The sequence below is a fragment of the Scomber japonicus genome, chromosome 17 (genome assembly GCF_027409825.1).
Source record: "Scomber japonicus isolate fScoJap1 chromosome 17, fScoJap1.pri, whole genome shotgun sequence".
Lineage (NCBI taxonomy): Eukaryota > Metazoa > Chordata > Actinopteri > Scombriformes > Scombridae > Scomber > Scomber japonicus.
The window spans coordinates 7,143,921-7,159,509 of NC_070594.1; the positions used below are offsets into that span (position 1 = coordinate 7,143,921).

The window sequence follows — 15,589 nt, forward strand, 5'->3', positions numbered from 1 at the left end:
CCTTCATCTTTGAGAGTCTGTGCATTCCCTTGAAATTAGTGCCCCTCTAGTTAGTCCAGGTATTCTTCTACTTGGACCAAACTGGTAAGCACTTGGACTAAGTTCCCCTATATTTGATCTAAATGCCCTTCTAGTCGCAATAGGCGCCCTTTTAGTGTCCTAGTACCATCAAGTCGGTGTCCAAGTTAACCTTAAATGCCCCTCTAGTCAATCCACTCTCATGTGACCATCATACCCTCCTACCCACACGACCCTACTTCATCTTTGAGAGTCTGTACATTCCCTTAAAATAAGCAACCAAGACTCACACACACAAAAAACCCACACCAGGTGTAAATTTTCAGTAGTTTTATTGAAAAATGCCTCTTCTGTTTTCAGAAATAAATAAGAAAATAAGGCTGTGGAATTCACAATCTGCAGTTAAAACAAGAAGCAGCAATACCATTTCCATAGTGTTGCATGCAGGTTTTGACTGCATTCGATACTGAGAAAATGACAAGAATGACAACAACTATATTCTGGTTAAAAACAAAAATGAAATGAAACAAAAACATGTACTAAATATACACCACAGACATGCAATTACCTTTGGTAAAATTAGCTGTGACGGAATAAAGGAAAACTGATAAATATTAAGTTTAGAGATACAAAATGAAAGCTGTGTTTAACTGCCATAATGAAACTGAACCTCCTTGGAAGACGACACTGAATGAAAAGGGTTATATTTAACATAATGGATGAACTGTGACAGAAAACAATAATCATTTCTCACCTGATGTCCCAACACTGTCAACAAACATTTTCATCCCTCCACTACCATCGCTAGCTTTGTTACAATGAGTGCACTGTTCAACACTGCTAGTTAATACAAACTCAATGCAAATATGTTACAAGCAAAAGACAAGTGGAAAAAGAAAAGCTCACAGGTTTTCATGGATTTTTTTTTCTTCCATTTTTAAAAAGAAAATTATTATTTTTTTGCTTAGCAATCGCCCCCCAAACTCCCTCCCTTTGTCCAAGCCCTTCACCTGCCACAAAAATGAATATTCACATACGTTTTAAGGCATTTAAAGGTATTTCCCAATAAAGTCGAGGTGTCAAACCCCTTTTTTTTCTGTGTATAATGTTCATATTCCAACAACAAACACAGGTTGAAAAAAAAAACAAAAAAAAACAAAAGAAAAGGAAAAAGTGAACATGGCTTGTCTTATGATGTTAGCCTGTTGGATGCCTTTCTTGATAGTGATCTCTTTCGACGCCGGTTTTGCCAATCATCCTCCTCCTCGGGGACCGGGACTACTTGGGTGTCGGGTTCGGATGGATATTGGCCTGCTCGGAGATAGCGTTTGGGCCAATTGAACATGAGTTGGGAAATTCTCTTAGTTTGTCTCAGCATGCACAAGAAGAACGGGTTAAAATTTTTAGTTTAGACTTAGATTTTTTAACTTACTGCTAAAGTTAAAGTCAAGTGAGTTTTTGTTTTTTCTCTGCTCTGATATGGGTGGTTAGTAAACAGCAGGGGCGTGTCCACACTTATTCTGGTGGTTTAGGGTTTGTTAGAAGCAGCAATATTTGTGGACTGGAGCTACCGATGCACCGAAATAAGCCAGAAACTATAAACAGTTATCATGATCTAGTAAGCTTGTTCATTTAAGCACCTTAAACCAGTTTATAATGAACCTGCAGGCTTTTGCACCAGCTATGTTTGAGCCGAAGAGATAAATGAATCTGCTACAAATCTCATAATCGACTACTTTTCTAAGTCCTTTTATTTTGAAACATTCCCTTTTTCCAGCTTCTCTTTTCTGAGGATGTCTTGTTTTTAAATCATATTTTTTTTTAAATAATGGTCGGATGAATCGACACATGTAGGAGTGGGAGTTACGGCTAAATCAGTTTTTCACAATGATAATGAAAAGTGCTTGGGACCAAAAAGTCTTGACTTGGACATAAAATAAAGAATCCTGAACACTGACCATCACTTGGACTCATTAAATTGATGTTTCAGACCTCAGATAGTCAGCGTGCAGGATTCTTTGTCTAATATCACATTTTTTATCACATCCCATACATAACTTTTTCCTTTCTAAACAACAGTCTAAAGTACATCTCTTACTTCCTGTCACTGGTTAATTATGTTTTATTCCATTTTGATCTAAATACCGCTCAGGATGAAATGTCGATCTCTATTTTTATGACTGTTTTTTTGCAGAACAATTAAAATAATAACTGGTTACAGCAAAGCTAAAGGTTAGAGGTGCAACAAGCTGCAGGTTATCAAATCAGCTTAACCCTCCTGTTGTCCTCGAGTCAAGGAAGGAAGGAAGGGAGGGAGGAAGGAAGGAAGAAGGAAGGAAAGGAGGGAGGAATGAAGGAAAGGAAAGACGGAAGGAAATGAGGGAGAAAAGGAAGAAGGAAGAAGGAAGGAAAGGAGGGAGGAAGGAAGGGAGGGAGGGAGGGAGGAAAGGAAAGAAGGAAGAAGGAAGGAAAGGAAGGAGGAAGGGAGGAAAGGAAGGAGGAAGGAAGGAGGGAGGAAGGGAGGAAACGAGGGAGGAAGGAGGGAAGGAAAGAAGGACAGAGGAAATAAAGAGAGAAGGTGGGAGGGAGGAATAAGGAAGGAAAGGAGGGACGAAGGGAGGAAGGAAGGAAAGGAGGGAAGGAAAGAAGGAGGGAAGAAAGGGGGATGGAGGAAGTACAGATGGAAGGAAGAAAGGGAGGAAAGAAGGAAGGGAGGAAGGAATAAGGAAGGAAAGGAGGGAGGAAGGAAGGATGGAAACAAGGAGGGAAGAAAGGGGGATGGAGGAAGTACAGACGGAAGGAAGGAAAGAAGAATAAGACGGGGTCAATTTGACCCGGGAGGACGACACAAGGGTTAAGATTTAACAGTTATGTGTAAATGCGGGACCTCTTTATTAGGAACACCTGCACAATCTAATACATGAATTAACTTCTTCAATGCTTTAAGAAAGATGATGATTCTTTAGTTTCTGAACCTTATTCAGATTGCACAGGTGTTTAACTTTGACGATCGGCAGCAATATCACCAAATCCACGGCTGCCGCTAAATGAACCAAATCAAATATTAGGGGTTAGTGTTTGAGTGGACGCGCCCCTGGTATCAACATGTCAGTGCATTCATTGGTTCCCTCCTTTTTTCTTTTTTTTTTTTTTGGTTGACTACACAAGTTGAGGCGTGTTAGTTAGTCCAATTTTGAGAGTCAGATGACTTCATCACTCAAGAATTATCAACACTGTCATTTCTCCACAACTCATTCATTTACAAAATAACACAACAAAAACATTTCTACATAAAAATCAAGTACAGTTCTTCTACCACCAGCCTGGAGAAACTTCTTTGGGGTTGCATTGTTAGTTAGTATTTAATATAACATACAGATACAGTATAGCTGGTACTGGGAGAATTGTTAAAAAATAAAAAATAAAAAATGGAAAAGATTGATTTGGATTTTTTTTTTTTTTTTTTTTTGTACATGAAGTGGCAAACAAAGTGAAATCTAAAACCTCAGGGGTCACATGTGCAGAAGTGATTCAGTTATGGCCCTGAGCAGTTTAAAACAGCTACAAACACATGGGCAGAAAAAAATTTATTTAAAATAAAAGAGAGGCGTTTTTGTTGGCATTCAGCAAGCAGCAGGTTGTTGGTTGCAAGGCACAAGCTTTAACACTACAGATGTTAAAAACTAAATTTAGTGGACTTGATTCAAACATCATTTACAAGGCACAAATTAGTTTATTTACACGTCACCTCGAGAGTAAATGCTGTTAAAGTTGTTTCTGCTGTTGTTTGCTGGTGATGCTTGTGGTAGTTGCACTTGTTTCTGTTACAAATCCACCTTTGTTAGTATTTGTTTGGGGTTGTTTGTTGAAGTTGTTGTTTGGTACATGCTCCTCCACTGAACACAAGGTTTCTTTGTTTGGTCTTCAAGATGCAAACAGGCCACTAAACAGGTCGGTGCCATCACCGCTGCTGCTGGTGGGTTTTGTTCTACTGGCTGTGAGTCGTTAGTACAGGTTCCCTCTTTGTTGTTGTGTTGTGTTTTTCAGCAAAGTTTGTTAATGGTTTCCATCGAGCTGTTATCCTTTAAACAGCTCTAGAGCGTGTGAGCAAGTGTTTCAGTTACAGGACTTTGAGTTTTGTTTTTTTCAGGAAGTCAGTGAAAGCAGCACAGGCGGCATAGAAATTCTACTATGGTGAACCTGAAACAGGCCAAAGAGGATGGAAGGTGTCAGTCAGGTCAAAGCAGGAGACAGCGAATAAACAACTTTTTAAGTTACTCTGTAATGTTTAGTGACTATAAGTTATCAGACTCCTCATAAAAAAGCACTCGGGCATTTCAGGGAAAAGCACCGGTTTACCGTCGTACCCCACATTTAGACGAGAAGATGATCGAGATACAGGACCACACGTGTTTAGCTTAGCTTAGCTTAGCATAAAGACTGGAAGCGGATACAAACTGTTAGCCTCGCTCCATCACACGAGAAAAATATTCCCTCTTACTGAGAAACTCTGATTTACTGAGCAGGTGCAGAAACATAAATGTATAAATGAGACTAATTTATTGCTTAACTGATTCATTGTTTTGTCTGCAGATTGCCAGAAAATAGTGGAAAATTCCTGTTATATAATATTCCAGCAACTTGAGATTGACCAGATGTCCAAAAAATAAAAAAGATATTCCATTTATAATGATAGGAAAAAGGAATGCTGGTATTTTGGGAATGGTATTTTTGCCTCAAAACTGAGTAAATAAATGAATAAATCAAGAAGTGCAGAATGATTTTAGTAATAAACAAATATCTCCAATGCTAATTTTGGTGATAATTTTTATCTTAACTGTCAAAATATTCAATAAAAAGGCCAAAATTAACAATGAATTGATCTACTAAGAAGTATTGTGTGCTAAAAAGGACCAAAAATACTCACTAGAGCACCGAATGTGGATTCATCCGCCGCTGAAAATAGTTCCCAACAAATGTACGCCTACAGTTTCCTTCTATTTGTTGGTGGCTAGCTGTTTTAGGAAGTTACTGATCTTTTAAAAAAACAATACTATAAATGTTTGAGCTGTTTATTTACATCTTGGGCTTGGAGCTGAGCCGGTATCGAGAGCTCGGCTAGCATACTGTTGCTATTTGGTCTTTTACTAGGATTTGTTGAAACTAAGAGAATTACAGACTAGACTTATCTTGTTATTATTCAAAATCAGCTCCATAAAAATCATTATTTTAAAGATAAAAACTGAACAATACCACAGTTTTTGTTTCTGAAACAATTTCAGCTTTTGGTACTTGATGGTTTTTGCTACTAGCATGCTAGCTAACAAGATACAAGATAAAAATCAGGTTTAGAGGTTGTTAGAAGTTTTTGTTTTATCCTTCTTGTGATGGAGCGAGGCTAACAGCTTCTGTGCTAAGCTAGGCTAAACATATCCAGGCCTTCTCTATATAATAAACCCATCGTTGTTATCTGACTCAGCAAAAGACGGTAAATACACGCGTTTCCCTTAATGCTCGAGTGTTCCTTTACAGCTGTGTTAGTTTCTGTTTGAAGGGTTTTAATCCAATAATTGAAAACACCCACCAACTGATCAGATAGGTTTAGCAGTTGCTGGACGTTACTTCACTTCACGCCAGGCTAAGTCATCTTCTCAGTACGTACCTATGTATCCTTGCCCATTGTAAGGAATACCGACACACTGAGAAGAGTCGCAGTATCCAGGAGGTCCGGGAGGCCCGCGGACTCCGGCGTAACCTGGACGTCCGGGGGGACCGCGAGGTCCGGCAGAGCCTGAAGGGCCTGGAGATCCTGTCCTGCTTTCTCCTGGTGGGCCTGAGGAGGAGAAATGTAGACCAGTTAAGATCCGTCACACAACACAAGGGGGACGATCAAGTAAGGCTGCTCAATTAATCGATATTTGATCGTGATTAGGATTTAGGGGCCGAACAATCTCAAAACTAATAAAATCGAGGGGAAACGATTTTTAATAATAATGATTAGATAGCGCTCAATAACAAAGGTTTTATTTTGAAAAGGTTAGACAGGAAGCCACCGCAGCTCCGTTAGTTTGACAGAATCTGAAACACACGGTGAAATGTTTTAACTGTAAATAAAAGTGCAGAGTTTCCAGCCTGCGTCAGACGATGCTGAGTTCACTGACTAATTATCGTCATGGTAACTTGCTCGCTTCCTTCCTTCCCTCCTTTCCTTCCTTCCTCCTTCCTCCCTTCCATCCTCCCTTCCTTCTTCCTCCCTTCCTTCCTTTCCTTCCTCCCTTCCTTCCTTCCTTTCTTCCTTTCCTTCTTCCCTCCCTCTCTCTTTCTCTCTTTCTTTCCTCCCCATTACTTTCCTCCCTTCCTTCCTTCTTCCTCCTTTCCTTTCCTTCCTTCCTTCCATCCTTCCGTCCTCCTTCCCTTCCTTCCTCCCTTCCTTCCTTCTTCCTCCCTTCCATGCTTTCTTTTTCCTCCCTCCCTCCTTTCCTCCCCTCCTTCCTCCCTCCCTCCTTTCCTTCCTTTCCTTCCTCCCTCCCTTCCTCCATCCTTCCTTCTTCCTCCCTCCCATCCCTTCCTTCCTTTCTTCCTCCCTTCCTTCCTTCTCCCTTCCATCCTTCCTTCCATCCTTCCTTCCTCCCTTCCATCCATCCTTCCTCGACTCGAGGACAACAGGAAGGTTAAAGTATTAAAGGATATAAATAACTAAAACTCATATTTGATCAGATACATTTATTATCTTCATATCTTCCTGGTTTAGTGTTTTTTTGTTTCCTCGCTGCATCGTTTCCTCTCGTAGAATAATAAAGATCAGAGAGAAGATAAATGATCATTGAACATTTCATCGTTAGAGCTTCTCCACTGTGAGGATTTGCTGCTGCGATCTTAAAGAAAACATGTTTGGGTTTTAGTCTGTTGGATAAAACAAATTAATGAGCACAATGTGGGTTTAGGAAATTGTAGTGGGAAGTTTTTAATTATCTTTTGACAAATAATTTATCAAATAATTCATTTAATAATTTGAGCCTGGGGAACTTTGTGTCAACATTTTGGAACTTCAAGGCTCGGCACATCGACACAGGTGTATTCACTTATTATGTTATTTATTATTTGTCTCTGCATTTTATACATCAAAGGATTTAATTTCATAATCAGGGAAATAAAAATTAATCTGAAATACAAACTTGTAACTGAGGCATGAAGATGGGAACTTTTGCTTTAACCTTCCTGTCGTCCTCCCGGGTCAAATTGACCCCATCTCTTTTGACTATTCCTTCATTCTTCCCTTCCTTCCATACTTCTTTCCTCACTTCCTTCCATACTTCTTTCCTCACTTCCTTCCATCCTTCCCCTCCTTCCTCACTCCCTTCCATCCTTCCCCTCCTTCCTCACTTCCTTCCATCCTTCCTTGCTTGCTTGAATCCTTCCTCCCTCCCTCCTTACCCCTTTCCTACCTTCCCTCCTCACTCCTTTCCTTCCTTCCTTCCTCCCTCCCTCTTTCTTTCTTTAATTTTTCCTTCGTTTTTCCCCTCCTTCCTCACTTCCTTCCATCCTTCCTTGCTTGCTTGAGTCCTTCCTCCCTCCCTCCTTACTCCTTTCCTTCCTTCCTCCCTCATTCCCCCCTCCTTCCTCCCTTCCTTCTTCCCTTCTTTCCTCCCTCTTTTTTTAATTTTTCCTTCGTTCTTCCCCTCCTTCCATACTTCTTTCCTCACTTCCTTCCATCATTCCTTGCTTGCTTGCTTCCTCCTTTCCTCCCTCCCTATTTAATCCTTTCCTTCCTTCCTTCCTTCCTTCCTTCCTCCTTGACCTGAGGACAACAGGAGGGTTAATTAAGAGGATTTTTAAGGCTGGAGGTGTGTTAACTCATCCCAGCTGATTAGACCTCAGCACATTTATCAGCTTTATGAAACTCCAGCTTTATTAAACGTGCACAATAAGATCAGTTTGCATTGATTCTCAGTCTTCAGTTCAGCCTCGAAGTGACTTTCCTCCATCTGGTCGTGTTTTTTAATGACCACGCACAAAACAATACAAAAAGTTTGGATCTCATACATCAGATTAATGTGGAGGTTAATTGAATTTGAATCTTATTCCTATAAAGTAAAGTTTCTTATAATGTAAAAACTAAAAGAATGAAAGCAGTGTTTTATGATCACTGAACCAAACAGATAATTATAGCTCAGCATCATCATCATCATCATCATCATCATCATCATCGTAGCTCGTAGTTCCAGCTGGAAACATAATAAATTAATAATAATAAAAAAGCTGTAGTAAAGGCTGCTGACAGTCCTGGGCACTACAGCTGGAACATAGAAATTAAAAAGACAAATCAATGAGAGGGGGGAGGTGGGGGAGGTGGGGGAGGGGAGGGGGGAAGGAAAGGGCAGAACAGAACTTGCTGAGTCTTTTTCCCCACTTCTGCGTTATGTCTAGACATGGAGAAAGCCGCTTTGGAAACTCTCTTACCCTCCTACCCTCCCTCTCCTACCCTCCGTCCTCCCTCTCCTATCCTCCGTCCTCCCTCTCCTCCCTCTCCTACCCTCCGTCCTCCCTCTCCTACCCTCCTCCCTCTCCTACCCTCCGTCCTCCCTCTCCTCCCTCTCCTACCCTCCGTCCTCCCTCTCCTACCCTCCGTCCTCCCTCTCCTACCCTCCGTCCTCCCTCTCCTACCCTCCGTCCTCCCTCTCCTATCCTCCGTCCTCCCTCTCCTCCCCTCCGTCCTCCCTCTCCTCCCCTCCGTCCTCCCTCTCCTACCCTCCGTCCTCCCTCTCCTTCCCTCCGTCCTCCCTCTCCTCCCTCTCCTACCCTCCGTCCTCCCTCTCCTCCCCACCGTCCTCCCTCTCCTACCCTCCGTCCTCCCTCTCCTACCCTCCGTCCTCCCTCTCCTACCCTCCGTCCTCCCTCTCCTACCCTCCTCCCCCTCCTACCCTCCGTCCTCCCTCTCCTCCCATCCGTCCTCCCTCTCCTACCCTCCTACCCTCCCCGTCCTCCCCCTACTACCCTCCGTCCTCCCTCTCCTACCCTCCGTCCTCCCTCTCCTCTCCTCCCCTCCGCCCTCCCTCTCCTACCCTCCGTCCTCCCTCTCCTACCCTCCGTCCTCCCTATCCTACCCTCCTCCCTCTCCTCCCCTCCGTCCTCCCTCTCCTACCCTCCGTCCTCCCTCTCCTCTCCTCCCCTCCGTCCTCCCTCTCCTACCCTCCGTCCTCCCTCTCCTCTCCTCCCCTCCGTCCTCCCTCTCCTACCCTCCGTCCTCCCTCTCCTCCCCTCCGTCCTCCCTCTCCTCCCCTCCGTCCTCCCTCTCCTACCCTCCCTCTCCTACCCTCCGTCCTCCGGCATGTGTTGTGAATGAACCTTCTACACCAATGACTCACTTGCCGGCCACTTCCTCCTTTTTTCCCCCCCTAGACCCTTCCCTCCTTCCCTCCCTCCCTCCCTCCCTCCGTCCCTCCCTCTCTCACTCTACCACTCCTGCTTCCACTCTTTCCACAACTTGACCTTGTCGGCTTTTACAAAACGTGCTTCTTTTCTTTTTTTTTCTTCTTCGTGTGTTTTGCTGGATTATTACAGCAGGACTGGATCAACGTGTGATTAGCAGAGATTTATTTAACCTTCGTGTCAAATTGACCCCGTCTGTTTTGACTGTTCTTTCCTTCCTTCCTTCTTCTGTCCTTCTTTCCTTTCTTTCCTCCCTTCCTTCTGTCCTTCTTTCCTCCCTCCCTCCCTCCCTCCTTCCTTCCTTCCTTCTTTCCTCCCTTCCTTCTGTCCTTCTTTCCTTCCCTCCTTCCTTCTTTCCTTTCTTTCCTCCCTTCCTTCCCTTCTTCCTTCCTTACCTTCCTCCCTTCCTTCTGTCCTTCTTTCCTCCCTCCCTCCCTCCTTCCTTCCTTCCTTCCTTCCTTCCTTCTTTCCTTCCTTCCTTCCTTCCTTCCTTCCTTCCTTCCTCCTTTCCTTCCTTCTTCCTCCCTTCCTAACTTCCTTTCTTGACTCGAGGACAAAAGGAGGGTTAATGACTGAAAACTCTGATTTATTTGTTGGGAAGTGGCTCAGACTGCAACTAATGATTCATTTCAAGCCCAGAAACCTTTGATATCAGAAAATTACAGATACTCAAGCACTGAAATAACATAGTAGACATTTTAAACATTATAATTAATCCTAATACTGAAAGTTCTGGTTCAAAACTATTCAATTAATCATCTTATATATGATTTAATTGGGAGGTGTGACTCCTGTAATTGACTTTAAGCGATCCTCTAAAGAGAAGAAGTCTCACTCTGTTGGTTTAGTCGGAGCTAGAAATACTCAGAGTGAAGCTTCTTCCCTCATAAATGATCTTTGAAGCATAAACCGACACCAGACTAGTATAATTTTTGGCCTTTCATCAAGTTATTCACAGTAATTAATACTAATTGACGGCAGCTGATGTGATTTGCTGCTCACTGAATGTGTGTTTTACTGATCTTTGCTAATAAGAATGTGAGACGAGAGATGATAGATGATAGATTTATTAAAAGCTGCAGCTTGGTGAATTCATAAATTTCGTCACCTCATGCATCAAAACTACAGCTGCGACTGTCAGAAAATTGATTTAACAATTTTAATAAAGAAATATGCTTCATGTTAGCTGGTTTTAGCTTCTGAAATATGATGATTTAAAGCTTTTGTTTTGGTCATGGATCATTATAAACTTAATATCTTTGGGTTTTGGCCTGCGGGTTGGACCAAATAAAACAAGATGCTCCTCCACAATTCAGAGCTGCTAATAATAACTATAACTATAACTATAACTATACCTATTACTATAACCTAACTATAACTATACTGTTACTTTCAGCATCAATTAATTAGTCGACTATTTTCTTGATTAGCTGTTGGCTGTTGGGTCCTTACAGTATGTCCTTAATGATTTTAAAGCAAATCATTATTTAATGCTGCAATCTTATATTTAATGCTCTATTCTAGCATTTTATTTCTCTCTTTATATTTTTCTGTACTTTGTTCATGTTTTTCTGTTTCATGTAAAGCACATTGAGTTGCCATTGTGTATGAAATGTGCTATATAAATAAAACTGCCTTGCCTTGGGTCTATAAAACATAAGAAAACGGTGACAAAAGCCCAAAATGATGTCCTCATTTGTCTTATTTTGTCTAAAACCCCAAAATATATTCAGCTTATTATCATAAAGGATTAAAGAATATTCACATTTAAGAAGCTGGAACCGGAGAACTTTGGTATCGTTTCTTTAAAATATGATTCAAAATGATTCATTGAGCATCAAAATGGTGATTGGTGCTGATTGATTGATTGAATTGTAAAGCTGTGAAACTGATTTTAAGTTAAAGCAGTGGAAGTTCAAGCTGCTTTTTGTCTTTTAAATCATGTATGTCTCTTAATTCTTTACTGTGTAGATGTTTGAACATACCAGCGGGCCCTCTCGGTCCTTTCTGTCCAGTTCCTGATGTCCCTCGTTCGCCCTTCTCTCCTGAAGGACCTGAAGGAAACAAACATAATATAACACTATGTCATTTGGCTGTTTTTAAAAAGTTAAAGGACATAAAACAAGACTAAAAAAACCTTTTCTTAACTCGATTCAGCAGTAAAAAAATCTGTGCTTATGATTCATCGCTTAGTAAATATTGTGAACAGAGATCATTTTTTTTAAAAACCAGTTTGAGCTGCTCTGTATGAAGCATAGATGGCGAAGGATGAAACATTTAAAAAGGCAGATAAAAGCTTCACAATGTGCTGTTTCTTATCATTTAAATTAAGGATATAAAACTGTCATAAAATAGTCAAATAGTGAGACGTCTTCCAGCACTTTTGTTTAAAATTGAACAATGATTTGAGGAAAAGTGATTCATATCAGCTTAGTAATTGAGTGAGTTTACGTCCACATCAGATAAACAGTGAGGTAAGTGTAAACATTATCCTGTTAGACAAACTCAATATGCTTAAATCAATTCATCAAAAAAAAAAAAAAAAATGGTGTCAGATTTTTCTCGGTAAATGGCGACAGATCGGATTTTGAGATTCAAGGAAATCTAGTTGCCTTCATCGTGATCGCCGTTAGCAACAGCTGGACTGAGATTAGCTGACTGACTCATTCTGGCATTTTAACCCTTTATTGGGCAAATAATTATATTTGGTAACTTCCCAAAATATCCTTCCTTCCTTCCTTCTTTCCTTCCTTTCCTTCCTCCCTGCCTTCTTTCTTCCCTTCCTCTTTTCCTTTCTCCCTCCCTCGTTCCTTATTTCCTCCGTCCTTCCTTCCTTTACTTCCTTCCATCTGTTCTTCCTCCCTCCCTCCTTCTCTCCTCCCTTACTTCTTTCCTTCCTCCATCCCCCTTTCTTCTTCCTTCCTTCTTCCCTTCCTCCCTCCCTCCTTCTCTCTTTCTTTCCTCCCCCCTTCCTTCCTTCTTTCCTCCTTCCTTCCTTCCTTCCTTCCTTCCTTCCTTCCTTCCTCCCTCCCTTTCAATGAGTGTCCTATAAGTGTCATCATCGTCTTGTGTACGACTGCGAGTCAAACACAGTAAACGCCCCTCAAATCCAAAGCTGAGAGTCGACACTTAAACCTTCGCTGTCACTGTTTCACGTCTGGTCCAATTTGCTCGGAGCAGCGAGTCAAAACAGTGAGAGAAACGTCGCTGTCTTGATTCTTTCTGACAGAACCATAAGTATCAGATGTTGATATTTTTCCAGCGTGTTTACTGCAGCTGGCGAGAATCACTTTCTTTCTTTCTTTCTTTCTTTTTTTTTCTCTCTCTTATTGTCCTTCTGTAAACACGGTAACAGTCTTCTAGTGGAATAAGTGACACATGCTTCTCTGCACCGACTTCATGCTGTTACATAAGAGCAGCTCGTCTACTGTGATCAACAATACATGTTTCTGTTCTTATAGCGTCGAGTCAGTTTTACATAGTCTGAGATAAAGAAAAAGATGGAAAGGAAGGAAATGAAGAGAGGAGAGAAAGATGGAAGAAAGGAAAGAAAGAAGGAAGGAGAGGGGAGGAAGGAAGGAAGGAATGAAAGATGGAGGGAAGGGGAGAGGGAAGGAGAGGAGAGGGAGGAAGGAAGGAAGGAAAGATGGAAGGAGAGGGGAGGAAGGAAGGAAGGAAATATGGAGGGAAGGAAATAGGGAAATAGGGAAGAAAGGTAGGAAGGAAAGAAGGAAGGAAAATAAGGAAGGAAGGAAAGATGGAAGGAAAGAGGGAACTAGGGAAGAAAGGCAGGCAGGAAGGAAAGAAGGAAGGAAAAGAAGACAGGAAGGAAAGACGGAAGGAAGGAAAGAGGGGAGGAAGGAAGGAAAGATGGAGGGAAGGAAAGAGGGAACTAGGGAAGAAAGGCAGGAAGGAAAGAAAGAATGAAAAGAAGACAGGAAAGGAGGAAGGAAGGAAGGCAGGAAGGAAAGAAAGAATGAAAAGAAGACAGGAAAGAAGGAAGGAAGGAAGGAAAGGAGACAAGAAGGAAGGAAGGCAGGAAGGAAGGCAGGAAGGAAGGAAGGCAGGAAGGAAAGGAAGAAGGAAAAGAAGACAGGGAGGAAGGGAGGAAGAGCGTAAAGAGGATCATTAGCAAGTGAGCAGCGTGTTGCTCAATCAGGAGTGAAAACGAGGGATGAAGCGGCCGACCCTCGTTAGCATCTCGTGATGGTTTTAAGCTCCATAAATAAACCTGCCGCAGTTTAAATATCCACTGAGCTCATTTGTGGCTTGAGCTGCCATTTTTTTTTCCTCATCCTATTTTAAGAATCGTTGGACAATCTCCGTCTCCTCCCGATGTGAGTCTTTACCTCTCTCTCCTGGCTGGCCGGGTAAACCTGGACTTCCGGGTTGGCCGTTCCTTCCTGCGGGGCCCAGCTCTCCGCGAGGTCCCTGCCTGCCGTTAGCTCCAGGTGGGCCAGGAGGGCCGGGGTTGCTACGATACATGCCGTTGGGGATCTGGTTCAGTAATGTGTTGACACGAGTCATTTGTGCTGCAGGAGGGGAGACAACGGTTAGTGATCAGGCTCGAAAGATGAGATTTGGTTGATTAATTGTTGTCATGGTGATTTAAAAATGGAGTTCAAGAGGAAAATGAGACTTCTTACCGTTTACTAGCTGCTCGCAAACTTGTCTGGCAATGGATCGCATCATGTTCTGAGGAGCAAAGTCGCCCTGTGTGCAGAGAGGAAGGATTTAGATAAATATAATAAATATAAGGATACTGCTGAATTCTACTGAGAAGGTTTTTTTTTTAATGCTGTCTGAAGTTTTGTTTAAACATCTTTCCTTTTAACATGCTCCTCTAAAGGTTCCTAGTTTAGACAGCTAGGATTCTGACTCTCTGTGTTGACTCATCTTTGGTTTAGGAAGGAAGGAAGGAAGGAAGGAAAGATGGAAGGAAGGAAAGAGGGAAATAGGCAAGAAAGGCAGGAAGGAAAGAAGGAAGGAAGGAAAGATGGAAGGAGAGGGAAGGAAGGAAGGAAGGAAGGAAGGAAGGAAGGAAAGATGGAGGGAAGGAGGGAAGGAAAGGGGAAAGAGGGAAGAAAGGCAGGAAGGAAAAGTAGGAAGGAAAGAAAGATGGAAGGAGAGGGGAGGAAGGAAGGAAGGAAAGATGGAGGGAAGGAAAGAGGAAAGAGGGAAGAAAGGCAGGAAGGAAAGAAGGAATGAAGGACAGATGGAAGGAGAGGGGAGGAAGGAAGGAAGGAAAGAGGAAAGAGGGAAAAAAGGCAGGAAGGAAAGAAGGAAGGAAGGAAAGATAGAAGGAGAGGGGAGGAAGGAAGGAAGGAAATAGGAAAGAGGGAAAGAAGGATGGAACCGCTCACTAGCTGCTCGCAAACTTGTCTGGCAATGGATCGGAAGGAAGGAAAGATGGAGGGAAGGAAAGAAGGAAGGAAAGAGGAAAGAGGGAAGAAAGGCAGGAAGGTCTGGCAATGGATGGCATCATGTTCTGAGGAGCAAAGTCACCCTGAATTCTACTGAAGAGTTTTTTTTAATGCTGTCTGAAGTTTTGTTTAAACATCTTTCCTTTTAACATGCTCCTCTAAAGCTTCCTAGTTTAGACAGCTAGGATTCTGACTCTCTGTGTTGACTCATCTTTGGTTTAGGAAGGAAGGAAAGATGGAAGGAAGGAAAGAGGGAAATAGGCAAGAAAGGCAGGAAGAAAAGAAGGAAGGAAGGAAAGATGGAAGGAGAGGGAAGGAAGGAAGGAAAGATGGAGGGAAGGAGGGAAGGAAAGGGGAAAGAGGGAAGAAAGGCAGGAAGGAAAAGTAGGAAGGAAAGAAAGATGGAAGGAGAGGGGAGGAAGGAAGGAAGGGAAGAAAGGCAGGAAGGAAAAGAAGGAAGGACAGATGGAAGGAGGGAAGAAAGGCAGGAAGGAAAGATGGAAGGAGAGGGGAGGAAGGAAGGAAGGAAAGAGGAAAGAGGGAAAAAAGGCAGGAAGGAAAGAAGGAAGGAAGGAAAGATGGAAGGAGAGGGGAGGAAGGAAGGAAGGAAATAGGAAAGAGGGAAAGAAGGATGGAACCGCTCACTAGCTGCTCGCAAACTTGTCTGGCAATGGATCGGAAGGAAGGAAAGATGGAGGGAAGGAAAGAAGGAAGGAAAG

General features: G+C 42.5%; 1 protein-coding gene across 1 annotated transcript in view; it reads right to left on the reverse strand.

The window, feature by feature from the left end:
- Positions 1–339: 339 nt before the first annotated feature.
- col12a1b (collagen, type XII, alpha 1b) overlaps positions 340–15,589 on the reverse strand; it is a 214,510-nt gene continuing 199,260 nt past the window's right edge. Inside the window, exons 62-66 of the mRNA XM_053337464.1 lie at positions 14,094–14,160; positions 13,797–13,979; positions 11,433–11,501; positions 5,681–5,851; positions 340–1,329 (exon numbers count right to left, since the gene is read on the reverse strand). Of these exons, the coding sequence (XP_053193439.1) occupies positions 1,208–1,329; positions 5,681–5,851; positions 11,433–11,501; positions 13,797–13,979; positions 14,094–14,160 (612 nt within the window). The 3' untranslated portion in view covers positions 340–1,207. The remainder of the gene's footprint in view (positions 1,330–5,680; positions 5,852–11,432; positions 11,502–13,796; positions 13,980–14,093; positions 14,161–15,589) is intronic.